General features: G+C 37.9%; 1 protein-coding gene across 1 annotated transcript; it reads left to right on the plus strand.

The window, feature by feature from the left end:
- Window positions 1-9,523: 9,523 nt before the first annotated feature.
- On the plus strand, window positions 9,524-9,879 carry LOC109565579 (uncharacterized protein C2orf66-like). Its single transcript, XM_070798142.1, has one exon. It carries the CDS (start codon window positions 9,532-9,534, stop codon window positions 9,829-9,831), a length of 300 nt encoding a protein of 99 aa, XP_070654243.1. The 5' UTR covers window positions 9,524-9,531; the 3' UTR covers window positions 9,832-9,879.
- Window positions 9,880-14,095: the final 4,216 nt, after the last annotated feature.

Consider the following 14,095-nt stretch of genomic DNA (forward strand, 5'->3'; position numbering starts at 1 on the left):
TTTGATGTTACTCATTCTAACAGGTGTGAAGTGATATCTCATTGTGGTTTTGATTTGCATTTCTCTGATGATTAGTGATGTTGAGTATCTTTTCATGTGACTGTTGGCCATCTGTTTGTCTTTTTTGGAAAAACATTTGTTCAAGTCTTCTGCCCACTTTTTTAGTTGGGTTGTTTGGTTTTTTGGTATTGAGATGTGTGAGCTATCAAGAGCTATCATGTGCAAATATTTACTCCCATTCAGTAGGTTGTCTTTTTGTTTTGTTAATGGTTTCCTTTGCTGTGCAAAAGCTTTTATGTTTAATTAGGTTCTGCTGTTTATGTTTGCTTTTATTTCTATTGTCTTAAGAGACAGATCAGAAAAAAATGATCATTGTCAAGGAGATTTCAAGGAGTTCTATGGTTTCAGGTTTTACATTTAGGCCTTTATACCATTTTGAGTTTATATTTGTATATGGTGTGAGGAAATGTTCTAATCCCATTTTTTAAGATGTAGTCATTCAGATTTCCCAGCACCATTTGTCGAAGATACTATCTTTTCTCCAACATAACTTCTTGCATCCTTTGTTGTAAATTAATTGACTATAGATGCATTTATTTCTAGGCTGTCTATTCTGTTCCATTGATGTGTTTGGCTGTTTTGAGCCAGTACTATGTTGTTTTGATTCAGCTCAGTTCAGTTAAGTCGCTGAGTCGTGTCCGACTCTTTGCAACCCCATGGACTGTAGCACGCCAGGCCTCCCTGTCCATCACCAACTCCCAGAGTTCACTCTTAACTCATGTCCATTGAGTCGGTGATGCCATCCAACGATCTCATCCTCTGTCGCCCCTTTCTCCCCCCGCCTTCAATATATTTCTAAATAAAGTATTTGTGAATTTGAGAGTAATACTTTTATTTATTTACTGAAAGATTCTGTTTGTGCTTTTTTTCTTCTCCAAAGAAATTTTATATTTAACCTTCAGAGAATTATTTTGATTGGCTTACACTTTAGATGGGCTTCCCTGGTGGCTCTATCTGCAATGCAGGAGACCTGGGTTCATCCCTGGGTAGGAAAGATCCCCTGGGGAGAGGAATGGCTACCCACTCCAGTATTCTTGCCTGGAGAAATCCATGGAGCCTGGCAGGCTACAGTTCATGGGGTTGCGGAGAGTCAGACATGACTCAGTGACTGTCATTCACTCTCATACTTTAGATATACAGTAGAACCATTACCAAAAGTTAAATCTATCTGTTAAATCTAGATGCAGATAGATTTTAAAGCAAATTAGAGAAATCTTGGCTATTTTACTAGCCAAAGATCATTTGGTACTAAATATGTCACCATTCCCTGGTGGACTACAGCCATGGTGTCACAAAGAGTTGGACATGACTGAGTAAGCACATGTCACCATTATCCTCATTTTGTTGAATATGTATCAGTTTTTTTGGCCATACCTCATGGCTTGTGGGATCTCAGTTCCCTGACTAGAGATTGAACCTATGCCCTTAACAGTAAAACATGAAGTCCTAACCACTGGATGACCAGGGAAGTTCCTGTCTATGAATTTCCACTGAGATATTTGTAGATAATGAAAGGCTATGACTAGCCTAAGGTGAGCCTGTTTGAATTTTGGAGGCAGCTGAAAGAGATCTTAGTCCTAACCCTTACCTGCAATATATACTCAGAAAAATAAAATTTTCTAACACAAAGATAACCATAAGGCATTGTGCAGCTTTAAGAGTATGCTTCTTCTAACTCCAAATTGTGATTAAGCATTGGTTATTGTGGTTCCTGGAAATATCTTACTGCTTTACTGATAACCTTCAAAAAGATCTTCTACCTGCTTTTCTTTAAAAAAAAAAGAAAAGAAATTGATCCCTTGAAACATCTTAGTATACACTTTAAGACTTTATATTTTTTTAAGTTATAAATAATCTTTTTAAAGTCAATCTCCATTTTTTCAGAAGAATTAATTGTTCCTTTTGGCAGTCAAAAGAGTGCCCTACACATATTAGAATCTATATCTACCAGAACTTCTCTCTGTGACTTGAAATTTATATTCCCATTATTTGATTATAATCTTTCTCAGTGTTATTTGATTTTCCTTCCACCGAATTGGGAGGACTGAGATTATTAAATTATCTGAGTAACTTGTGTGTGTGTGTGTGTTAGTTGCTCAGTCATGTCCAACTCTTTGTGACCCCATGGATGGTTGCTCCCGGGTTCCTCTGTACATGGAATTCTCCAGGCAAGAATACTAGAATGGGTTGCCATTCCCTTCTCCAGGGGATCCTCCCAACCCAGGGATCAAACTCAGGTCTCCTACACTGCAGGCAGATTCTTAACCATCTGAGCCCATTTGAGTAGCTTATTGATTTTTTTTCTATTAAAAACTAAAGATATAGCTTATAAATATTGCCTTGAGGGTAAAAATAGGAGCCATTATTAGAAAATGCATAATATGCAAATATGCTTTTAGTCAGCATAAAGCATACTTCTCTGATCCTTTGCATAATAATTCAATTCAAACTTGAACAAAATTGAGATCCCAGCTACTTCACATATATTGATAAGCTAAGTAAATAAATACTATTTCAAAGTTGAATGACCAACATTTGAATAAGCTCTCTTCAATAATATGCTTTTTATATTGTAGAATTTTGTCTGTGTCTTCCAGTTTGTGTCTTTATATAACAAGTGCTGAGTGTTGACAATATTGATTTCTCCATCTCCTATTTTCTCAGTTAAAGGCTTTCTCTATCTTTGGTGTGATTACAAGCTTTTATGTGTAGTTCCCCCTCAATCCCCGTATATCCTTTCTTCTTGAAATAACTTCCAATAACTCTTTGGAAGAGGGTGGTAATCAAAATAAATATTTAGTTCTTTTCTAGAACTTTAATATCATGGCAAGCAATTGGTACAGTGTATTAATGGGGGAAAAAATAAGCTTTATCAATAGTCACTCAAAGATACATATCTATTACACTTGCGTGCATACTCAGACAATTCAGTCTTGTCTGACTCTTTGTGACCCTACTGTAGCCCACCAGACTCCTCTTTCCATGGGATTCTCCAGACAAGAATACCGGAGGAATTCCATGCCATCCCCCAGGGGATCTTCCCAACTCAAGGATCGAATCCATGTCTCCTGTGGCTCCTTTGCAGGTGGGTTCTTTACTGCTGAGCCACTGTGTACATACAACTGTCAATGAACACAAAAACATTTCCTACATTATTAATTATCTAAGAAAATACAAATCAAAACCACAATGAGATATCACTTCACGTTCATTAGAAACAGTGTTGATCAAGACTTGGAGAAATCTCTAACTTCATAGTCTGCTGGTGGAAATGTAAAATGATACAGATATTGGAAGACAGTGTGATAGTTCCATTGGTTTGATAAATGCATGAAGTTATATCCACCACCATAATGGTATAGAATAGTTTTATTATTCCCTAAATTTTTTTCAAACTACTCCTTTGGAATCAGCTTGTTATGCAAGTCTTACTCCTAGCAACCACTGTTTTGTAATTTCACTATCAGTTCAGTACAGTTCAATTGCTCAGTCATGTCCGACTTTTTGTGACCCCATGGACTGCAGCCTGCCAGGCTTCCTTGTACATCAGCAACTCCTAGGGCTTACTCAAACTCATGTCCATCGAGTCAGTGATGCCATCCAATGATCTCATCCTCTGTCATCCCCTTCTCCTCCTGCATTCACTCTTTCCCGGCATCGGAGTCTTTTCCAATGAGTCACTTCTTCACATCAGCTTCAGCATCAGTCCTTCCAATGAATGTTCAGCACTTATTTCCTTTAGGATGGACTAGTTGGATCTCCTTGCAGTCCAAGAGACTCTCAAGAGTCTTCTCCAACACCACAGTTCAAAAGCACCAACTCTTTGGCACTCAGCATTTTTTATAGTCTAACTCTCATATCCATACATGACTACTGGAAAAACCACAGCTTTGACTATACAGACCTTTGTTAGCAAAGTAATGTCTTTGCTTTATAATATGCTGTCTAGGATGGTCATAGCTTTTCTTCCAAGGAGCAAGTGTCTTTCAGTTTCAAGGCTGCAGTCAACATCTGCAGTGATTGTGGAGCCCCCAAAATAAAGTCTGTCACTGTTTCCATTGTTTTCCCATCTATTTGCCATGAAGTGATGGGACCAGATACCATGATCTTAGTTTTCTGAATGTTGAGTTTTAAGCCAACTTTTTCACTCTTCTCTTTCCCTTTCATCAAGAGGCTCTTTAGCTCTTCTTTGCTTTCTGCCATGAGGTTGGTGCAATCTGCGTATCTGTGGTTATTGACATTTCTCCCAGGAGTCTTAATCCCAGCTTGTGCTTCATCTAGCCTGGCATTTTGCATGATGTGTTCTGCATATAAGTTAAATAAGCAGGGTGACAATGTACAGCCTTGACATACTTCTTTCACGATTTGGACCCAGTCTGTTATTCCATGTCCAGTTCTAACTGTTGCTTCCTTTTTTTTTCTTTTAATTTATTTGTTTTTTTTTTATTTTTTAATTTTACTTTTAAACTTTACATAATTGTATTAGTTTTGCCAAATATCAAAATGAATCCGCCACAGGTATACATGTGTTCCCCATCCTAAACCCTCCTCCCTCCTCCCTCCCCATACCATCCCTCTGGGTCGTCCCAGTGCACTAGCCCCAAGCATCCAGTATCGTGCAACGAACCTGGACTGGCAACTCGTTTCTTACATGATATTTTACATGTTTCAATGTCATTCTCCCAAATCTTCCCACCCTCTCCCTCTCCCACAGAGTCCATAAGACTGTTCTATACATCAGTGTCTCTTTTGCTGTCTCGTACACAGGGTTATTGTTACCATCTTTCTAAATTCCATATCTATGCGTTAGTATACTGTATTTATGTTTTTCCTTCTGGCTTACTTCACTCTGTATAATAGGCTCCAGTTTCATCCACCTCATTAGAACTGATTCAAATGTATTCTTTTTAATGGCTGAGTAATACTCCATTGTGTATATGTACCACCGCTTTCTTATCCATTCATCTGCTGATGGACATCTAGGTTGCTTCCATGTCCTGGCTATTATAAACAGTGCTGCGATGAACATTGGGGTACACGTGTCTCTTTCCCTTCTGGTTTCCTCAGTGTGTATGCCCAGCAGTGGGATTGCTGGATCATAAGGCAGTTCTATTTCCAGTTTTTGAAGGAATCTCCACACTGTTCTCCATAGTGGCTGTACTAGTTTGCATTCCCACCAACAGTGTAAGAGGGTTCCCTTTTCTCCACACCCTCTCCAGCATGTATTATTTGTAGACTTTTGGATCGCAGCCATTCTGACTGGTGTGAAATGGTACCTCTATCAGAATCCAACAACACATTAAAAAGATCATACACCATGATCAAGTGGGCTTTATCCCAGGGATGCAAGGATTCTTCAATATCTGCAAAACAATCAATGTAATACACCACATTAACAAATTGAAAAATAAAAACCATATGATTATCTCAATAGATGCAGAGAAAGCCTTTGACAAAATTCAACATCCATTTATGATAAAAACTCTCCAGAAAGCAGGAATAGAAGGAACATACCTCAACATAATAAAAGCTATATATGACAAACCCACAGCAAACATTATCCTCAATGGTGAAAAATTGAAAGCATTTCCTCTAAAGTCAGGAACAAGACAAGGGTGCCCACTTTCACCATTACTATTCAACATAGTTTTGGAAGTTTTGGCCACAGCAATCAGAGCAGAAAAAGAAATAAAAGGAATCCAAATTGGAAAAGAAGAAGTAAAACTCTGACTATTTGCAGATGACATGATCCTCTACATAGAAAACCCTAAAGATTCCACCAGAAAATTACTAGAAATAATCAATGACTATAGTAAAGTTGCAGGATATAAAATCAACACACAGAAATCCTTTGCATTCCTATACACTAATAATGAGAAAACAGAAAGAGAAATTAAGGAAACAATTCCATTCACCATTGCAACGGAAAGAATAAAATACTTAGGAATATATCTACCTAAAGAAACTAAAGACCTATATATAGAAAACTATAAAACACTGGTGAAAGAAATCAAAGAGGACACTAATAGATGGAGAAATATACCATGTTCATGGATTGGAAGAATCAATATAGTGAAAATGAGTATACTACCCAAAGCAATTTATAGATTCAACACAATCCCTATCAAGCTACCAACAGTATTCTTCACAGAGCTAGAACAAATAATTTCACAATTTGTATGGAAATACAAAAAACCTCGAATAGCCAAAGCAATCTTGAGAAAGAAGAATGGAACTGGAGGAATCAACCTACCTGACTTCAGGCTCTACTACAAAGCCACAGTTATCAAGACAGTATGGTACTGGCACAAAGACAGAAATATTGATCAATGGAATAAAATAGAAAGCCCAGAGATAAATCCACGCACATATGGACACCTTATCTTTGACAAAGGAGGCAAGAATATACAATGGATTAAAGACAATCTCTTTAACAAGTGGTGCTGGGAAATCTGGTCAACCACTTGTAAAAGAATGAAACTAGACCACTTTCTAACACCATACACAAAAATAAACTCAAAATGGATTAAAGATCTAAACGTAAGACCAGAAACTATAAAACTCCTAGAGGAGAACATAGGCAAAACACTCTCTGACATACATCACAGCAGGATCCTCTATGACCCACCTCCCAGAATATTGGAAATAAAAGCAAAAATAAACAAATGGGACCTAATTAACCTTAAAAGCTTCTGCACATCAAAGGAAACTATTAGCAAGGTGAAAAGACAGCTTCAGAATGGGAGAAAATAATAGCAAATGAAGCAACAGACAAACAACTAATCTCAAAAATATACAAGCAACTCCTACAGCTCAACTCCAGAAAAATAAATGACCCAATCAAAAAATGGGCCAAAGAACTAAATAGACATTTCTCCAAAGAAGACATACAGATGGCTAACAAACACATGAAAAGATGCTCAACATCACTCATTATCAGAGTAATTTATTTGTTTTTTATTGAAGGATAATTGCTTTACAGAATTTTGCTGTTTTCTGTCAAACCTCAACATGAATCAGATATATATATATATATATATATATATATATATCCCCACCTTTTTGAAGCTCCCTCCCATCTCTCTCCCCATCCCACCTCTCCAGGTTGATACAGAGCCCCCGTTTGAGTTTCCTGAGCCATACAGCAGATTCCCATTGGCTGTCTATTTTACATATGGTAATATAAGTGTCCATGTTACTCTTCCCACGCATCTCACCCTCTCCATTCCTCTCCCTAGGTCCATAAGTCCATTCTCTATGTCTCTTTATCCATTGTTGCCCTGTAAATAAATTCTTCAATTCTATTTTTCTAGATTCCATATATATGCATTAGAATATGGTATTTATCTTTCTCTTTCTGACTCACTTCACTCTGTATAATAGGCTCTAGGTTCATCCACCTCGTTAGAACTGACTCAAATGCATTCCTTTTTATGGCTGAGTAACATTCCATTGTGTATATGTACCACAACTTCTTTATCCATTCATCTGTTGATGGACATCTATGTTGCTTCCATGTTCTAGCTATCATAAATAGTGCTGAAATGAACAATGGGATACGTGTGTCTCTTTCAATTTTGGTTTACTCAGGGTATATGCCTAGGAGTGAGATTGCTGGGTCATATGGTGGTTTTATCCCTAGTTTTTTAGGGAATCTCTGTACCATCTTCCATAGTGGAGGTATCAATTTACATTCCCACCAACAGTGCAAGAGTGTTCCCTTTTCTCCACACCCTCTCCATCATTTATTGTTTGTAGACTTTTTGATGGTCATTCTGCCTGATGTGAGGTGATATCTCATTGTAGTTTTGATTTGCATTTCTCTAATAATGAGCAGTATTGAGGCTCTTTTCATGTGTTCGTTAGCCATCTGTATGTCTTCTTTGGAGAAATGTCTGTTTAGGTCTTTTCTCCACTTTTTGATTGGGTTGTTTTTCTGGCATTGAATTGTATGAGCTGCTTGTATTTTGGAAATTAATTCTTTGTCAGTTGTTTCATTTGCTATTATTTTTTCCCATTCTGAAGGTTGTCTTTTCACCTTGTTTATAGTTTCCTTTGTTGTGCAAAAGCTTTTAAGTTTAATCAAGTCCCACTTGTTTACTTTTGTTTTTATTTCCATTACTCTAGGAGGTGGGTCATAGAGGATCTTGCTTTGATTTATGTTGAGTGTTCTGCCTATGTTTTCCTCTAAGAGTTTTATAGTTTCTGGTCTTACATGTAGGTCTTAAATCCATTTTGAATTTATGTTTTTGTATGGTGTTAGGAGGTGTTCAAATTTCATTCTTTTCATTCAATTTCATTCTTTTACATGTAGTCCAGTTTTCCCAGCACCATTTATTGAAGAGGCTATGTTTGCCCCATTGCATATTCTTGCCTCCTTTGTCAAAAAACAAGGTACCCATAGGTGCATGGGTTTATTTCTGGGCTTTCTATCTTATTCCACTGGTCTATATTTCTGTTTTTGTGCCAGCACCATACTCTCTTGATGACTGTAGCTTTGTAGTATAATCTCAGGTCAGCAAGGTTGATTCCTCCAGTTCCATTCTTCTTTCTCAAGACTGCTTTGATTATTCGGGGTCTTTTGTGTTTCTATATGAATTGTGAAATTTTTTGTTCTAGTTCTGTGAAAAATGTCATTGGTAATTTGATAGGGATCACATTAAATCTGTAGATTGCATTTGATAGTATAGTCATTTTCACAATATTGATTCTTCTTACCCAGGAACATGGAATATATCTCCATCTGTTTATGTCATCTTTGATTTCTTCATTAGTTTCTTATAATTTTCTGTGTACAGTTCTTTTGTCTCCTTAGGTAAGTTTATTCCTAGATATTTAACTCCTTTTGTTGTGATGTTGAATGGGATTGATTCCTTAATTTCTCTTTCTGATTTTTTTCATTGTTAGTATATAGAAATGCAAGTGATTTCTGTGTATTGATTTTGTATCCTGCAACTTTGCTAAATTCACTGATTAGCTTTAGTAATTTTCTGATCAAGGTGCCAATTAGGGAATAAAGCAATGAAAGTAAAACTAACAAATATGTTGAGAGGACAGGAAAGAAATAAAAGAAAGAACAAATATTCAAAGTTAAATAGAGGTAGATGAAGAAGATTTAAATACATTAAAGATTAACTGCAAGGGGAAAGGAATAGTAGGAAAGGCAAACAAAAACATAAATGTAGAAAAAATAATAATAGGTTTTAAAAAGTAAAATTTTAAAAAGTGAAAAGAAAAAAAGAAAGGAGGAAAACTCCACAGAACTGCAAAAGCCCAATGTAGAGGCAGAGATTTATGACAACATACAAAATGGGACTGAGAAAAACAAAAACAAAAAACAGCTCAATAGCTTAATTGGATTTCTTAGTGCCAATAAAATCAACAACTACAACAGAGGGGCAAAAACAGGAAAAAGAAAAAAATCCAAAAGAATCTACATTGATCCTTCCTTTCACTCAGCTTCCTTCCACCATGCCCAAAGCATTCGTGCTGCTGGCTGGTGCCCTGGTGCTACCTGGGCTTGTGCAAGGAGTCATGCTGAGAAATGAAGAAAAATGGAAGCCTCTCAACATTCCTAGAAACCGAGATCTGTTTTTTAGAACTCTTCAGGCATATTTTAAACGAAGAGGTCTTGACCTTGGGAGGTTTTCAGATACTTTCTCCATGAACGAGAATCCCAGGCCTCTCTCTTTCCAGTCAGAACTTATTGCTTCTGCATTTGCAGATTATGAACAACAGAAAAACTCCCTCTCCAATTACCTCAAAGGCTGACTGTTTCCTCTGAGTGCAGAAGTCTGGTGGTTTTAAAACTACAGTTGAAGCTTCTCATTAGAAAAATTCAGTCTTGATCATGGCTAAGTTTTTGTGTGTGTTTCCCTCTCCACTTTTATCAGTCTGTTATGATTTTATTCTGTATTTCCAGATTTACATGTAATAGTTTGAGCTTTGGGACATATGTGACTTATGTGCATGGTTTTTTTCCCACTCAATAATCATAGATATCAATATAGCACTGCATATATTTGCAAGGGTTACAAAAACACCATAAAGTCAAAGGAAATTCCTTTCAAAAAAAAAAAAAAGAATCTACAGAACAAGTCAAAAAATAAGAATAATAAATGTTTTTCTTGAGTCTCTGCTGTCAGCATCCTTTCCCTTGCTGGGAGTCACAGTCCATCTCACCTCCCTAGGATGCCCTCCAACACTGTGCTGATCTCTGGATCTGCTGTGGGGGCAGCTCAGATTCTAATCTGGTCCTACTCCTGTGTGTTCTTGCCTCCAATGTCCACAGCTATCAGAACTAGTGTATTTTCTTTTGGGGGAGCTCTCAATGGCCTTTTATATATTCTATAGACACAGAGTCTGCCTGGTTAATCATGTGGACTTAATCTGCAGCTTGTACAGCTGGTGGGAAGATTTTGGGTCTTCTTCCTTAGCTACACTGCTCCTGGGTTTCAAGTGTGGTTTTATTTCCACCTCTATGTGTGGGTCATCCTCTGGAGTTTAGCTCTTGAGGCTGCCCTGGAGGGCTTGAGTTTGCCCCTGTGAGGGCCAGGTGTGGAGGTGATACAGTTGCTTAGGTTCCAGGGGTTCTCATGGGGGTTGGTGGCTAGAGCAGCAGGAAATACAGTGTTCTAGAAGGGTATGGCAACCAATATTGGCCAGCTCTTGCCTTGAGGACTCCCTCTCTGATAGAGAAGCCTGACAGGCCACAGTCTACAGGGTTGCAAAGAGGTGGCCACGACCGAAGTGACCTTGCATGCATAAATGCAAGACTGTTTTTTGCCTGTGGCAGCTCTGCATTACTTTGCTAGTGTGTGAGATGAGGGCAATTGTGCAGTAGTTTGAACATTTTTTGGCAGTGCCTTTCTTTGGAATTGGAATGAAAAATGACCTTTTCCAGTCCTGTGGCCACTGCTGAATTTTCCAAATTTGCTGGCGTATTGAGTGCACTCCACTAACTTTGTTTGTAGTGATGTTTCCTAAGGTCCACTTGACTTTGCATTCCAGGATGTATGGCTTTAGGTGAGTGATCACACCATTGTGGTTATCTGGGTCATGAAGATCTTTTTTGTATAGTTCTTCTGTGTATTCTTGCCACCTCTTCTCAATATCTTCTGCTTATGTTACTATTATGCTTCTTCCATACCACTTCTGTCCTTTATTGTGCTTATCTTTGCATGAAATATTCCCTTGGTATCTCTAATTTTCTTGAAGAAATACATAGTCTTTCCCATTCTATTGTTTTCCTCTATTTCTTTGCATTGATCACTGAGGAAGGCTTTCTTATCTCTCTTTGCTCCTCTTTGGAACTGTGCATTCAAATGAGTGTATCTTTCCTTTTTTCCTTTGCCTTTAGCTTCTCTTCTTTCCTCAGCTATTTGTAAGGCCTCCTCAGACAACCATTTTGCCTTTTTGCATTTCTTTTTCTAGGGGATGGTCTTGATCACTGCCTCCTGTACAATGTCACAAACCTCAGTCCATAGTTCTTCAGGCATTCTGTCTATCAGATCTAATCCCTTGAATCTATTTGTCACTTCCCTTGTATAATTGTAAAGGATTTGATTTATGTCATACCTGAATGGTCCAGTGGTTTTCCCTCCTTTCCTCAATTTCAGTCTGAATTTGGCAATAAGGAGTTCATGATCTGAGCCACAGTCAGGTCCCAGTCTTGTTTGTGCTGACTGTATAGAGCTTCTCCATCTTTGGCTGCAAAGAATATATAATCAATCTGAGTTTGGTATTGACCATCTGGTGATGTCCATGTGTAGAGTCCTCTCCTGTGTTGTTGGAAGAGGCTGTTTTCTATGACCAGTGTGTTCACTATAGTTTTGCCTTTTTCAGAATATCAAATAAATCAAGTTACATAATATGTAACCTTTTGGTTCTCAATATTCTCACTAAGCAAAGTGAATCTGAGATTCATCCAGTGTTGTGTGATTCAACATTTTGTTCCATTTTATTGCTAAATAGTTAAACATTCAACTGTTTGGATTGCAGCACAGTGCTTTCATCCATTCACTAGTTGAAAGACATCTGAGTAGTTTCCAATTTTTTGTCAATTACAGCTAGGTATTCACATTAAGGTATTTTTGTGAAATTAAGTGATTTTTCCTTTTAGGTAATCAACTGTGAGTGAAAATTCTGGGTAAAATGAAAAATGTATGTTTAAACTTCATTTAAAAAGTTGCCAATTTTTTATATAGTACCAATTTATACTGTATATTTGTGCATAGTGAACATTTTTTTGTGTACATATTATATTTCCACCAGTTATATATGAAATTTCCCCAGGCTTCACAACTTCATCAGCACTTGACTTTGCATGTTTTTTCTTTACTTTTTTGCAGTTCTACTAGGTATGTAGTATTATCTCATTGCAGTTTTTTTTATTTCAGTTCAGTTCAGTCGCTCAGTCGTGTCCGACTCTTTGCGACCCCATGGACTACAGCATGCCAGGCCTTCCTGTCCATCACCAACCCCCAGAGTCTACCCAAACTCATGTCCATCAAGTTGTTGATGCCATCCAACCATCTCATCCTCTGTCATCCCCTTCTCCTTCTGCCCTCAATCTTTCCCAGCATCAGGGTCTTTTCAAATGAGTCAACTCTTCACATCAGGTGGCCAGAGTATTGGAGTTTCAGCTTCAGCATCAATCCTTCCAATGAACACTCAGGACTGATGACCTTTAGGATGGACTGGTTGGATCTCCTTGCCATCCAAGGGACTCTCAGGAGTCTTCCCCAACACCACAGTTTAAAAGCATCAATTCTTCGATGCTCAGCTTTCTTTAGAGTCCAGCTCTCACATCCATGTGAGGACCTAATTCTGGACTTGGTATTCCATTCCATGGGTCTGTATGTCTATCTTTATGGCAGCACCACATTGTTTTGATAGTTGTCAGTTTATAATAAGTTTTGAAATCAGAGTATTAGAACTCCAGTGATGTGTTCTTTTTCAAGGTGGTTTTGACTATTCTTTGAGACTCCATATGAATTTTAGGATGCATTTAAGCATCAGTGGGATTTTGATAGGGATTGCTCTGAATCTGTGTATCATTTTGAGTACTATTGACATCTTAGCATTATTAAATCTTCCAACTCATGAACATGGGATACATTTTTATCCCTGTCTTTCTCTTTATGCAGATTTCTTCTCTACAGTATTCTCTGAAATCTAGATGCCTTGGTCTCCCTACACTCTCAGCTCTATCTCCCCAACTCAAGGAGTCCTCCAGGATTTGCCTGTTTCTCCTTCCTGTCCCACAACCTAGAAAGTCTCTCAAGGTAGAAAGTTGGGCACTTCTAGAGTTCACCTTGGGTGTTTCTCATCACTCAGGGGTTTAATGATATTTTCACCTGTATTCAGAGAAGGCAATGGCACCCCACTCCAGTGCTCTTGCCTGGAAAATCCCATGGATGGAGGAGCCTGGTAGGCTGCATTCCATGGGGTCACCAAGAGTCAGCCACGACTGAGAGACTTCACTTTCACTTTTCACTTTCATGCATTGGAGAAGGCAATGGCAACCCACTCCAGTGCTCTTGCCTGGAGAATCCCATGGACAGAGGACCCTGGTAGGCTGCAGTCCATGGGGTCACTAACAGTTGGCCACAACTGAGCGACTTCACTTTCACCTGTATTCAGTGTCACTGTATGTAAATCACTGTATAATATATTTTCATAGCTTTTGATTATTTTAGGTAGATCAATGAATCTTTTCTCTTTTATTATATCACAGTCAGAAACTTCAGTCTTAAATCAGGGTTCCTTCCCAGCCATAAAAACCTCAGAGACTGACTCTTTCCTGAATGTTATAAAGTCTGTCCTGCCTTGGTACCACTCTGATGCCCTCAGTTAGAATTTCTTAGTATTTTTTTTCCCAGCATGTTTTTTCTCTTTTCTTCTCAGCATTTTTTTTTCTTTCTGCCATAAGAAATTTTGGTCTAGGATGAACTAGTTCACTATAACTGAAAGCCAAACTCCTATTGTTCAATGAATTTCTGATCTTCACAATTAATTTTACCATGACCAAATT

This window comes from Bos indicus, chromosome 11 (genome assembly GCF_029378745.1).
Source record: "Bos indicus isolate NIAB-ARS_2022 breed Sahiwal x Tharparkar chromosome 11, NIAB-ARS_B.indTharparkar_mat_pri_1.0, whole genome shotgun sequence".
NCBI lineage: Eukaryota > Metazoa > Chordata > Mammalia > Artiodactyla > Bovidae > Bos > Bos indicus.

Coding starts and splice junctions, on each gene's coding strand:
- LOC109565579 (XM_070798142.1), top strand. CDS start 9,532: ATGCCCAAAGCATTCGTGCTGCTGGCTGGTGCCCTGGTGCTACCTGGG.